Below are 14,291 nucleotides of genomic sequence, written 5' to 3' on the forward strand. Positions count from 1 at the left end.
ACCCTTCAGTCCGCAGGCCAAAGCTCTAGCCACTGAGCCAAAATGGCTAGGGCCAGAAAGTCCAATATTTTAAAAAGAAAAATAAAGACTACTTATTGGAAACAATCCAACACCCAAGGAAAATACTAATTTTTAGGATTAAGTTAAAACACATTAGTGTAAATTAATAATTTTAGATTTTCTATTACTCTAAATTTGTCATATTGAGTATTCTAAATATTTCCCACATTCTTCAAATATCTGATCTTCTATTTTCCATTCTCAGTTTGCCTGTTAGTTTACTAGAATATGGAAGCTTAGTCTTAGTTCCCTGCTCTCAAAATGTGGTTCATAAATCAGCAACAACCAGCAGCTGATTAGACATGTAGTCTCAGACCTCATTCCAGACAAACTGAATCAGAATCTGTATTTTAACAAGATTCTGAGATAATTCATATGCACATTAAAGGTTGATAGGCACTGTTCTAGAGCTCATATCTTCTTTCTTTTGACTTACACACACACACACACACACACACACACACACACACACACACACACACACACTGCTTGCTATCGCAAAACTTTTCTGTATCTTAAGTCATCTTACTGATGTTTAACCTTCAATTCTAGAGGAAAACACTTCCTTTTCTGTTCCAAAGCTATCCTCTTTCTACACCTGTCTTCTAGACTCATTCAGTCTTTATTTAGGGACATTAATTTCTTGCCTTTTTCTCTCAAATGTGATTCTCAAATATGATAACAGGGAATGAACTATACATGTCTAACATTTATCACAGTGCAAGACACAGAACAGACATGTTAAATTCATAGGTGTTTCTTTTCTCTGCCAAATCAGATGTTTCCTATTGAAAAACACAGTAATAACTCATCCTGCTGCTACATCCTGGTCCTTTCTTTCAAACTGTCAAACCATTAGATACTGTATTTTCTCTTAACAGATATTTGTTGATATTGATTGTGGATGCAGCACCATGGTTAGTACTGTTACAAAAACAAACAAAAAACCCAGTCTCTATTATCACAGTGTTTACCATCATTGAAGAGAAAAAAAGATATGGTTCACATGTGCTAAATACCAAAAGAGGAAAAAATACTAGGTAGTGCTTTAAAGAGTAGTCTACAAGCACATACTTGGCTTTGCACATAGTGGATAATAAACAAGATGTTGAGTAAATGCTTACTGTCTATATTTCCTTATCAACTCACCTCATAAACTTTTAAATTTGGTCTTTGTCAACAATATTCTTCCAAAACTACTCTTTTCCATGTCCCAACAATCTTGCAATAACCAAATCCTCTATCCTGAAGCAAATATGCTCCTTATTTTTCAGTCTAGGCTACTGACTACTATGACTCTTACTGTGTTATAGAGAAATCTGTTAGGAAAAATGTAGTTCATATGGTAGCTAGCTAGTTATGCCTGATTACTTGACCCCACTAAGCCATTGCACACTCATAAAAACCTAGAAAGAGGTGCAAAGTTAGAACATGACAGGAATCTGGTTATCAGTCTATGATATATCAGGACACAAAAATAATCAACTACATGGTGTAAACAAAAACATAATTAAAAGGTCTAAATATTCAAAAGAAAGAACAGTTAAACAGACCAACCCTCGCTGGTGTGGCTTAGTTGGTTAAGCGTCGTCCCATGCACTGAAAGGTTACTGATTCCATTCCCGATCACGGCAGAGCACATACCCAGGTTTTGGTTTTGATCCCTGGTCCGGTGTGTGCAGGAGGCAACAGACTGATGTTTGGTGTTTGTCTCTTTCTCTCTCTCTCCCTCTCCTTTTCTCTCTCTCAAATAAATAAATAAATAAATTTTAAGAAGAAAAAAGAATCTATACCTATACACATAAATTGAAATACTTGAAGTACAGCAAAAAAAAATTTACTGCAGGCCTCTCTGAGTAATGAGACTGCTGAAAATTTAAATTTCTTGTTTTTTTTTAAAAAATATTTTCCGCCGAAACCAGTTTGGCTCAGTGGATAGAGCATCGACCTGTGGACTGAAGGGTCCCAGGTTCAATTCCGGTCAAGGGCATGTACCTTGGTTGCGGGCACATCCCCAGTGGGGGGTGTGCAGGAGGCAGCTGGTTGGATGTTTCTCTCTCATCGATGTTTCTAGCTCTCTGTCCCTCTCCCTTCCTCTCTGTGAAAAATCAATAAAATATATTTAAAAATATATATATATATTTTCCAAGTTTTCTATAATGAGAACATATAACATTTTTACAATTAAAAGAATTATTAGAGAAGAGAAACCAAGATAGGTAAACACCTGAACTTGCTGCCGCGCACAACCACTTCAAAACTACAGCTAAAAGACAAAATGAACATCATCCAGAACCACAGGAAGGCTGGCTAAGTGGAAATTCTACAACTAGAAGGGAAGAGAAAAGCACAATGAGACTCAGAGGAGCTGCGGAAGTAAAGTGCAGAGTTACGGATGCACGCACGCAGTGAGGGCTGGCAACTGAGTACGTGGCTGGCTTTTTCAATCAGCAGGGAGACACAAGCTCCGGACTGCTCTGAACTCTAGTTCCGGGCGAGACTCTGGGGGCCCAGACTCATTTGGGGAGAAACTGGACTCTCTGGCAGTGGGCGGAACTTGAGGGTGGCTTTCTCTCAGAGGTGCTTGCAGCGACTACCAAGGTACACTGTAACCCAGGGGCCTCTTGGGGCAGGGCTGATGGGAAGCCATTGCTGTGTGCTCTGTCCTGAGACTCCGCCCCATCCAAGCTGTGCGCAGAGGCTTTTGCATATGAATGGCCTGGTCCTTTGAAATCTAAAATTACCTAACAAACTGCAGCTGAGTTAGAAAGACCAGGAACATCCAAAAGAAGGCCCAAGGCCCCACAGCAGCTTGCATTGCTTCACAGCTGGGCCTCATCTGGGCACCTCCAAACCCCAAACAAAGAGGAGGAATCTGCAGATCTCTCCGTAGCTCCTGCTGGGTGGCCTCAGGCAGAGGCTAAATTTGCACCTCCTTGGAGATGGAAGAGCCAGTGTACCCAATGGTCAGAGTGAGACCATCCAGATTACAAGTCTTCACATCCATAAGAGACACACTCAGGGGGCAGACTCAGTGAGCACCAAAGCCCCACTGAAGCAAGTCTTGCCCCATAGGGTGTCTCCAGCACAGAAGTTCTCCCATTTTAGACACAACTGGTCCTCACAGCCAATTGGCCTGGAGGTCAATTCCTCCCAGTGATACCAACAACAATCAAGGCTTAACTACAACAAGACTGTGCACACAACCCACAAAGGGGTGCACCAAGAGTGTCCACCTCAGGTAACTGGGGAGGCTGAGCCATTGGGCCTTATCGGACAGCTAGCACACAAAGCCACTCTATCAATACAGGGAAGCAGCAAAAATGCGGAGACAAAGAAACAGATCACAAATGAAAGAAATGAAGGAAAGCAAATGACTGGGTATAGAGTTCAAAACCACGGTTATAAGGTTTTTCAAGAATTTTCTAGAAACCGCTGATAAATTTAGTGAGACCCTCGAGGATATGAAAAAGGACCAACTAGAAATTAAGCATACACTGACTGAAATAAAGAATAATATACAGAGATCCAACAGCAGACTAGAGGACTGCAAGAATCAAGTCAAAGATTTGAAATACAAAGAAGCAAAAAACACCCAACTAGAAAAGCAAAAAGAATCCAAAAATAGGAAGATAGCGTAAGGAGCCTCTGGGACAACTTCAAGCGTACCAACATAAGGAGTTCATCACCGCCAAACCAGTATTATATGAAATGCTGAAAGGTATTCTTTAAGAAGACGAAGAAGAAAAAGGTAAAGATAAAAATTATGAACAACAAATACATATCTATCAACAAGTGAATCTAAAAATCAAGTGAATAAAAAATCTGATGAACAGAATAATCTGGTGAATATAATAGAATCAGGGGTATAGAAAGGGAGTGAACTGACAATCCTTGAGGGGAAAGGGGTGTGGGTGGTGCGGGAAGAGACTGGACAAAAGTCATACACCTATGGATGAGGACAGTTGGGGGGGGGGGCGGGGGTGGTAAGGCCATGATGTGGGGGGGACCGGGTGGAGGGGAGCTATGGGGGGAAAAAAGAGGAACAACTGTAATAATCTGAACAATAAAGATTAAAAAAAATTATTAGAGGAATTTAATAAAGAGAAAATTACCATAAAAATTATCCTACAAGTGGCAGGCTGAATATTTAAGAACAAATCATGCTTTTCAGTTTTCATTCTCCCTAATCTCTCCTGAATATAACAGTACTGATATACTTCCTGAAACTCTACTTCACTTCTAAAACCTTGCTGTTTCTTGTTCTCTTCTAACTCTTAGGCATCCTTTCTCTTCGCCAGGTTTGGTTCTATCCCCTACTGCTATTCACTAAATGGGGCTGAATGTCAAGATTGAGTCTTAAGCACTCTGCTCTTGCTCCTACATGCCCTTCAACAGAAAGACCATTCAGCAATTACTTCTCAGTACATGACTTCCAAGTTTTACATCTCCAATTCTTTCCTTCTTTCTTGAACAGCATAGTGTTTAAACTCAACTGGAATATTCTATCTTCTTTCACCTAAAATTCAATTCCCCCAAATTAATTTCCTCTTTTTGGACCTTTCTATGTGTATTCACAGATCTATTATGCATTTTGTCACCTCATTCAAATTTTAGAGTTTCCCCTCTTTCTCTTCAACTCTTAGTCATGGAATCCTTCGAAATACCTTTTACAGCAATGATTTTCTTTCCAGTCGAATCCTCACACCTAAAGTAGTCCAATAAGCGTAAGTCTAACTGATCTTCTAAGTGCCCTTAGTCTCTAAGTGTCTAGCTTCTCTGAAAAAAAGGAACACCCCCACACACACACACACAAAACTTACATATTGCTCCTGTTGTGATTAATTTTCCTAAAACATTCCTAAAAAAAATGAAAAAACAAAAACAAAAATCTAAACCCTAGTCTTAAATCACTGTCAAAATTAGAGGCTAAATTCTAGTTTCCAATCTAGTCCCTACCTCCCTCTTGTAACCTTACTTCCTACACTATGAAAATCATCCTTCCAACAAACTAGTCTATTTAGCTTCAAAATGAGTTATAGAAATTTGTAACTGAAACATTCTTGAGTTTGATGAGTTATAGAAATGAGTTATAGAAATTTGTAACGGAAACATTCTTGAGTTTTTCTGGAAGCTTTGCTATTTGACGTCACTAACCAATGATGCTACACATGGATAAGACAGAAATACTGGCAAGGAGGGGGTGTCCCTTAAAGTAGGTTTTCCAAATGTAAATGTTAAAAAGTTGACAAATTAGTTAATTTACCTGTTTTTACTTATGTAGACACATTTGTATAATTGAAGTTAAGTATTTATGAAAAGCTTAATTTCACAGAAAAGTTTTCTATATGTATTACAGTAATTTTAGATTTATACTGAACAGATCTAGTAAATGTGTGCATCGACAGTCACCTCCAATAAACAAATGCACACAGCTGGGTCATGGCTTAGCACATGTCAGAATACCTGCGGCTGGCTCGGGTTAAAACTGCTGCACAGCCCTGGCTGGTTTGGCTCAGTGGATAGAGCGTCGACCTGCAGATTGAAGGGTTCCAGGTTCAATTCTGGTCAGCACATGCCTGGATTGCTGGCTCGATCCCCAGTAGGGAGCGTGCAGGAAGCAGGCGATCAATGGTTCTCTCTCATTGTTGATGTTTCTCTCTCTCTTTCCCTCTCCCCTCCTCTCTGAAATCAATAAAAATACATTTAAAAACAAACAAACTGCTGCACAGCCCTGCCAGTGTGGTTCAGTGGTTGAGTGTCAACCTATGAACCAGGAGGTCAAGGTTCAATTCTAGTTAGGGCACATGCCCAGGTTGGTTGCAGGCTTGATCCTAGCAGGGGGCATGCAGAAGGCAGCCGATAAAGGATTCTCTCTCATCACTGATGTTGCTCTCTCTCGCTCCCTCTCCCTTCCTCTCTGATATTAATAAAAATATATTTAAAAAAACCAAAAAAAAACCCACAAAACTGCTGCACAAAGTCGCACCATACATCAACAGAACCAATTACCACCCGAGATATAGTGTGATAACATGCTAATTATTCCCTGAACATTGTTTAGGAGTGGTGCCTCTTGGGTTTAAATATGTAGACTATAGTTGTAGATATGTAATATTTATTTATGTGGGTAAAATTACTACAGTGTTTTTTCCAACATATAAACTATTTGTTAAAATAACAGTGAATTAATAACAAAAGAAATAACCTGTTAATTTAATTATAAGTAAATCTTGGTTAAAAGCATTTAAAATTAACAGGGTATTAACTTTTCACATACAACATACAGACCAGAAATTTTGTCCATTAAATCCGAAGTTTGTTAAATCAAGGTCTGCAAAATCGAGTACTTACTGTAACAGGTTAACAGTAGACTGTAAATATTAAGGCAGAGCTGGGTAAGAACCAGTACAAATCAGACCAGGGGCCATGACATTCTGGAAAAAGCAAACTATGGAGTAAAAAGATCAGTGGTTGCTAGGAGTTAGAGAGGGAATGAGGGAGGAGTAAATAGGTAGAGTACAGAGGATTTTTATGGCAATGAAACTATTCTGTATACTACAATGGTAGATAATGGACATGGATATATGTGTCCAAATCCACAGAATATACAACATCATGAGTAAATCCTAAAGTAAAGCTATGGACTTTGGGTAATAATGATGTGTCAGTGTAGGTTCAGCAATTGTAACAAACATACCGCTGTAGAGTTTGATGTAGTAGTGTGGGAAGTTGTGCATGTGTGGGGCAGGAGTATATGGGAAATCTCTGTACTTTCTGTTCAATTTTACTGTGAACCTAAAACTGCTCTAAAAATTGTTTACTATAAAAAACTGCACATATAAAAATATTTAAAAATTTAACCCCTGTCCTCTATTAAGATAATTTCCAATGTAGTTCTTTTATAGATCATTTCTGAGTAAGTAAGTATAACTTCTTAGGTAAGTTTTAACTTCACCAAAATCTTTCAAAAGCAACAAATGTCTACACTGGAATTCCAGAAAGGCACTTATTTTCAGATTCTTGGTGCTTTGGCCAGGACCATAATCTTAATACATTAACATTTCAGACTTGAAGCATAACAAGCAGTGTTACCGTCAATGCTTCCAGAAAATCATCCACTGCCAGGTAATGTTTACAATACATGAGTATAACCGTATAACTACATTATGCAAATCTAAAAATCATTTTTAAAAACTATGAACTTTGGAACTGGAAGGAATGAAAGAGAACACTTAGTTCATCTTAATCCCTCTGAGGTCAAACACAAAAAGTATGAATTCCTTATTTGCAAAAATGATTTCCATACTCTGCCCCTGCCTACATTCTACTATCATCTTCCGCTACTCCCACCGAAATGCCTTATTCAGCTATGCAGAAACTCACCATTTATTAATTTGCTAAGTCTTTTCATAACTCAGTATCTCTGAACATACATTCTTTTGTTCTGAAATTCACCAGGACCCATGCACACTTGGCAAACTCCTATTCATCTTCTATTACACTACGTATTTGAGTCATAATCACCCAGAAAACAATTTAAGAAAAGTTTGAACATAGAATTTTAACTGTGGGATATTTCTAAGCAGAAAAAATACTGCAAAGAAATCTTGAACTTTATTTAATAGGTAGGTAGTTGTGTTACTGGCATAGTAATTATTTTTTGTGTATTGTAGGATACAGCATATGAATAAATATGACAAGTGTTGGGAACCAGAATTTTATTGTGAGAGATACAAATATGGACTAAAATTAGATGAGGAAGTATCCTGTAGTGCTGAATTTGAAGGTATCAGCATGAATTCATTAAAAAAAAAAAAAAAAGGTACTCTCTGGTTCTGGCAGGTGAAAAGGCCAATATGCAATAGTAGGCAATAGTAATGAGTACACCTATACCCAAACTTTGGCTTTTAAATTCCATTCTTCACTAAAAAAGCAATTCTAGAACCCTTGAAGAAAAAAAAAAGGTTGATTCAATGTCTGGAGCAACAAAAGTGTGAGGTAAGCCTGGACATCATGTTATGTTTAAGTTAAGGAAGTGTTCACAGACTAAAAGAGCCATGTCAAAGATATAGAAGCCAAATCTTTGAGACAATTTTAGCATCAAAAGGAATACTGATGTAATTATTTACATATAGATTTAAAAAGAATGCCAGGTAACAAATATAGGAGAAATATTAGAATTTTTAAAAGAGTTACCCCTTTTTTGTAGCCCCTAATGTACTAAGTGATACAGGTAAGGATCATTAAGAAATGCTAAGAAAAGTGGGTGAAAGGTTGTCGAGGTATTATTAATAGGATCACAAAAATATCCTACAGATCATGTGCTAATTATACAGAGGAAAATAAACCTCTACAATGGTGTGATCTGGCTATCACCACCTTAAGCAAATGATAAAATTTAGCATCACCAATAGTGGGCCAACCTAGTATTATATGCCTTGTGGTGTGATGTAATGTTAAGTTCACAACATCTCTCCTATGGAGTATTTCCGCTGTTTATGTTTAATGTACTCATAAGGAAACAATAAGATAAATTAAGAATAAGTAAACAATCAGATAAATTAAGAATGTGGGAAATTCTACAAAACACTACCCCAAACTCTTCAAATAAACTCAATGCCATGAATAAAGAAACAAACAGGTGGGCATATTCTAGATAAGAGATATATATTAACCACATTACCTTGATTGGATCCTGGATGACAAAAGTAAAACAAATACTATGAAACGCACTTTGGGGACAACTAGAGAAATTTAAATACAGGCTATATGTTAGATATTACTGAATTACTATTGCTATTCTGAGGAGTGATAATGGTATGATGGTTACAAAGGAGAATGTCATTCTTAGGAGATATATGTAGAAATATTTATGAGTGAAATGTTAAGATATCTGCACTTTCAATTGGTTTGGCAAATAGAGACTACATATGGCAAGAGGATAACAAAGGTGTATATATAGATGAAGTATATGAATATCCATTGTACTGTTAAGCTATCTGTAGATTTGAAATTTTCAAAATAAAAACTTTGGGAGGGACGTGGGGGAGAATTTCAATTCAGATGTCACCTCTTCTCTAAAGGCGTTTTTGACTTCTCTAGTGGAATTATTTTTCCTGTTTTCAGTATTCCCACAAGACTATTTCTATTTTAGCACTTAACAAATTTGTAACTGCCTGTTTACAGGTCTGACTTGGTGGAATTGGTCTCATTTTCATTCCCAGAACTTAGCTCTTTAACTGGTACTTACTAGATAATTAGTGCTTGTTGTTTGAATGAGATCATTGATAAGCCAAAGTGACAGGTTAAAACTGAAATCCAGCTATTGTCTATATCACATTGTGCCTAGAATTTAATCAAATCCATCAAACAAAAAGCCTATTAAACACTCCTATGTGACCTATACCATTGTAATAGATACCCACATCAGCATTCAAATTAATTTAAAAAATAAAGCATAACAACTCTAAAGCAGCATAACCCTTAAATTATTATAGGCATACTTTCATTTTAAATTATTTTAGTATCAATACAAGGAAATTAGGGATGCATACCTGTTCTGTATCCTTCAGATTGGAGGTCTGGTTTTCTCCCATGACTCCAGGCTGCTCATTTTCCCACGGTAATTTATTTTTTCCTTTTCCTGCACTTAATACCCTCCGGGTACAGATAGTTGGACTGTAAGATCCATAAATTTGCATGCTATCCCGTGTGTGGTCACCACAGTGACAGTATGCACTCTGAGTTCTGTTACCAGTCAAAAGCCAATCTGTATCTGCTCCATGTGCCAAATGGCTTGACCTACCCTGGGCAGATGATGGCATGAGTATGGCATACTCCACAAATCCCTGTTCCGTTAACCTGGGGAGGGTTTTTCTAGCCAATCTGGCCTGCACAGCATTCATCACCCCATCTCCGTTATCTTGTAGTTCAACAGTATCCACAGCTTTGAAAAGGATGCTGGTTTTACCTGAGCCCATTGATGATGCCAACACAGCGAAGGCTTCCAGAGCTGCTTGTCGAACTCTGCGTTTGCTATCCACAAGAGCTGGGGCAAGATCAAATGACAATTTGGGTAAGTCAAAATCCTCACTGGGATAAGTCAAGAGGGAGCAAATGCAAATGTTCACTACCTCTTCTCGAACTCTGGAATGCTTATGTTTGAGATGTTCCAGGAGTAAACAAAGCACCTGTTGAGGACCTACTTCCTTCATGAGCTTGAGGAAGATTTTCATGTATTCTTGTTTGATCACCAACTTGTTGTCTGCCAGCACTTTGACAGAAGCTGCTATAACTGGTCCCAAGAAGTGTTGTACCTGCTCTCCAAGGCGAATAACCAGTAAATGCAGAACCTGAAGTGTGCCATGGACCACTCTGAAGTTAGAATCGTCTAACAAATTATACAGCAAGCTGATAAAACTGACAAGACTTGAATGAGGGTTAGAACTAGGATTAAACCGTCCCATCACCTGTTTTAGTTCCTCAACAGCCTGAGTCCGGTTCTTATAGTCTTCCTGATCTAACAATCTTGAATGCAGCTCCTGAGGAATAATCCCAAATTTAAGATTGCTGTTGGAAACGGTCACTGCACAGGGAAGGGGGTCTTCGGGAAATCCAGAAGCTTCAAGTTCCAAATAATAAGGAATCTGACTGCCAAACTGGGACTCCAGGCGGCGATTGTAGTGTCTCCTCAGGGCAGATGGCAGGCGAGAGATATAGGATTGAAACTTCTCTTGGCCAAGCCGCTCCCCGATTTGCTGAAGTGCGGAGAAAGCTGTCTCAGATTCTTCTTCGATCTCCTGATCGCCAAGCTTTCGGGCCAAGGATATTATCACTTCGGTAAGATCGAGGCCGAGCAACAAATCCTCAGGAGTAAGCAAGATAGGGAACAGCAGTGCTGTTGACGCTCTGAGCCGAGCATCGGTACTTTCCAGTCCTTGCTGTATCAGCGTTCGTAGCACCTGTCCAGAACTACGTTTCAGACATATGTGTAGGATCTGCAGCGCATCTTTCCGCAGGGCCGGATTCTCTTCTCGCAGAGAGACAACTAGTTGGGGCAGAAGTGCTAAGCTAAAGGCCTCTTCCAGCTGGCCTGCCTCCCCCTGACCTCGAAGAACGTCCAAGAGGAGTTGCAAGCAGAGTCGCTTCTCATCTCTACCTCCTTCCACCAGCACCCGGCCCAGGGCTCGATACAACGCTTCCTTCCGTCTGGGGAAGCCAAGTCGACCGCCACGCCGCGGCAAAACAGCCTGCAAAGCCTGAAAGGCCTCCGAAGGGTCTGGCGCGGTCCGCAGGAGCTGAAGGAGCCGAGTCTCCTCTTCATCTCCTCCCGACAAACCGCCTCCAGACCCTGACCAACTACTGGAGATAGCCGCCGCGGGCATCAGGAAGGTCGAGGCCAGAGGCGAAGGTGTGGAGGGGCAGGAACCGTGATCTCCCGCAGCCCCACGGCAGCAGTTTTTCTCGCCTCTCATGGTGCCCGCACCTCGACTTTCATCAGTCTCTGGGGCGGAAGGACGGCTGTGGCTCTCGGGGCGATAGGAACATTTGGCTGGAAGAGGAAGCAGCAGGAGCAGCGCGGAGGGCGCAGCCGCCATGGTGGGTCGTTAGGTGGCAGAGGCTGGAGGAAACCATCGTCTCCGAAGGGTCTGATGGAGCCCAGCCTTCTCGTTCCTCTCCGAGCCCCAAGCTGCAGAGGAGAAAACACAGCTTCAGTCAGCTTCCTGGCCACCCCCAACTCCGGAAGCCCTCGGCAAAATGGCCCCCGTCAAAGCCCCAGACCCCGCAGCTACCACCGGGCGTAACCAGGGGCGCCACGTGACCAAACCCACCGCTTCCATGGTGATGTATCCAGCGCGGACCTTTTGACCCGGAAGTCAACCTGCGGTGGTGAATGCTGGGTCATGTAGTCCACGTCAGGTGTTGCTGGGTCATGTAGTCCACGTCAGGTGTTCAGACCAGGCCGTGGTCTCTGGGAAAAGGAAGTGAGAACAAGGCGAACACAGCGAACTTAGAGAATGCCTCTAGAGCGGAGCAGTCGAGGAAGGTGTGTTGGGGGAGCCGCGGGGGAGGAGGCATTAGGCGGAAGTGACGGTCTCCAGGTTCAGGGCGGAAGTTCCCTGCCCCACCCGTAAGAGTTGAGGTTTGACTGAGGCCAGCGAGGATCCTGCCCGGACTCCAGCGGTCCCCGGCTCCTCCTCCCGTCGTTGCCTGCGCGATCCCTGGGACTCAGGTATTTTCCTTTTGCTGTCCACCTGCGGCGCGGGCAGTGGCCGAGCTGTGCCGGAGCGCCGCTGGTGCTGGAGAGAGGTAAAGAGGTAAACGGGAGTAAGCGAGGAGACAGGAGACATCTTCTGGTGCAGGACTAGTTAGCGTGGAGAACGCGTTGCTCTCTACAGCCCCGAGGCAGTGCGAGCCTCTCCCCCTGCCGTCCGTCCGCCTAAGAGACGAAAGATCCGGATCCAGACCAGGCTCAGACCTTGCCTTCTTTGTTCAAATCCGGGTTTTAGGCCCTTCCACTCCCCGCCCTCTCCCCGACCCCCCTTTTCCTACTTTGCTTATCCTCCCTCCGGCCGTGGAGGGTCCAAGGTTTTATGTCATTTTCCCTGACCACCATCACTTTTCTCTTTGAAAACATACTTAAATGTATTATTAATAGTAATAAATCTATTTTTCCCTAAAGCTAACCGCCTCCCCCGTGTTCTCGAAGTCTCCCCGTGCAGTTCCTCTGTGGGACTGACCTCTCCACCCCGCCCGCTCCCTGCGCCGCCCCAGACTCTCCGGGATCCTCATGCATCTCTGCAGCCTTTCAGTCTCCTGGAAGCGGAGATTGCAGAGAAAATCTCAGTTGAGGTAGATTTCTTGGCATCCTGGTCCTAAGAGAAATCTGCCCTGCAGATTTAAGGCTGAGACTAGACGTTTCTTTGTTTTAGGTGAACTGTGGATTTGGTGAACATTTTAACCGAAGTGTGGAAGAGAATTTGTTGTTGTTGAGGGAATAACACAATTTCTTTTGAATGATCCAGTGAGCAGCGTTTGAATTTTCATTTGAAGTCTCCAATTTATGCATTTCTGATGCAAGTGTACCTACCCTGCTCTGTGCCACAGGGGATGTTTCCTAAGTACATTTTTAAGCCTTAGAATAATTGAGTCACATGTGCCAAACCACTTTATAAATAATGTTGATGAATAATTTAAGTTTAAGAATAATTTCTGTTGTTGTCTGAAAGCACAATTTGAATATCATAGGTTTCTTTTTTTCTTTTGGGGCTAGAATAAATGTAAATGAATCTTGTGTAAACCATGCATCCTTGTTTTGCTTTTAAGTTCTGGATTGTTCCTTTAAAATTACTCATTTTGATGGGTAAGTGAATCTGCCTAAATTTGGTTTCGCTGTTTCAGTAGACTAAAGAAAAACCATTCTCTCTCTCTCTCTCTCTCTCTCTCTCTCTCTCTCTCTCTCTCTCCTTGTACGAGCAGAGGAAGGGCAGGGAGAGAAAACCAAGAGATGATTGTAACAGTTGTCAATGAGACATTATGTCTGGTTCTCTTATTTCCAATGTATACTTTTTACTCAAGTTTTCTCAGACTTCAGGAACCCAATTCAAACTAATCTAAATAAGGGAATGATTACACATTAGAATGTACACATTAGAATGCCAGTTTATGTTGGAATAGAAGATTACCCTTTCCAGTGATTAGAATTTTCAGGTTGAAGATCCAGTGAACTCTTTCATGTATCTGAGAACTTGGGAATAGTAAGTAGAGGTTGTGTGTAATCATAGAATTAAAGAAAAGGAGCTTGGAAAGTCTTGAATGGTATTCATCTTCAAAGTTATGGTAGAAGCTTAAGAATTATCCCTTATCTCTATAGAGCAGGGGTGGGGAAGGTCAAGCTGGAGGGCCGTATAAGGTTCTCGAAATCATTTGGCCTGGCCCTGTCAGGGCATTAGGGGTAAGTTAATTAAATGTTTGACCGAATACAGAAGGCTAATTTTTAAGTTGATAATTTTGTATGGCCCTTGATGTCATAAATATCCAAATGCCCCTTGGCAGAAAAAAGTTTCCCCACCCCTGCTATAGAGAATTCTTCACAAGCGGATTGGATACCCAATCCAACCAGTTTTGTCCTTTTCCTTGGAACAAAGCGAGATGAAGTTTGATTTTGACTACTTTTCTCAGGGCCTTGTGGATAGATCACTGTGTTATAGATTGCAATTTATTTTATA

General features: G+C 41.1%; 2 protein-coding genes across 7 annotated transcripts in view; one reads left to right on the top strand and one right to left on the bottom strand.

Annotated features, from left to right (window-relative positions):
- The window catches only part of TOGARAM1 (TOG array regulator of axonemal microtubules 1), a 138,411-nt gene extending 126,553 nt beyond the window's left edge, over nucleotides 1-11,858 (bottom strand). For all 6 annotated transcript variants that reach the window (XM_079793443.1, XM_079793447.1, XM_079793446.1 and 3 more), the window contains exon 1: nucleotides 9,618-11,858. In XM_079793443.1, the coding sequence (XP_079649569.1) occupies nucleotides 9,618-11,660 (2,043 nt within the window). In that variant the 5' untranslated portion in view covers nucleotides 11,661-11,858. The remainder of the gene's footprint in view (nucleotides 1-9,617) is intronic.
- Nucleotides 11,859-11,922: 64 nt separating this feature from the next.
- The window catches only part of KLHL28 (kelch like family member 28), a 39,733-nt gene continuing 37,364 nt past the window's right edge, over nucleotides 11,923-14,291 (top strand). The window contains exon 1 of the mRNA XM_079769074.1: nucleotides 11,923-12,295. The gene's annotated coding sequence lies outside the window, so the exon portion shown is untranslated. The remainder of the gene's footprint in view (nucleotides 12,296-14,291) is intronic.

Source organism: Cnephaeus nilssonii, assembly GCF_951640355.1.
Source record: "Cnephaeus nilssonii genome assembly, chromosome: 1".
NCBI lineage: Eukaryota > Metazoa > Chordata > Mammalia > Chiroptera > Vespertilionidae > Cnephaeus > Cnephaeus nilssonii.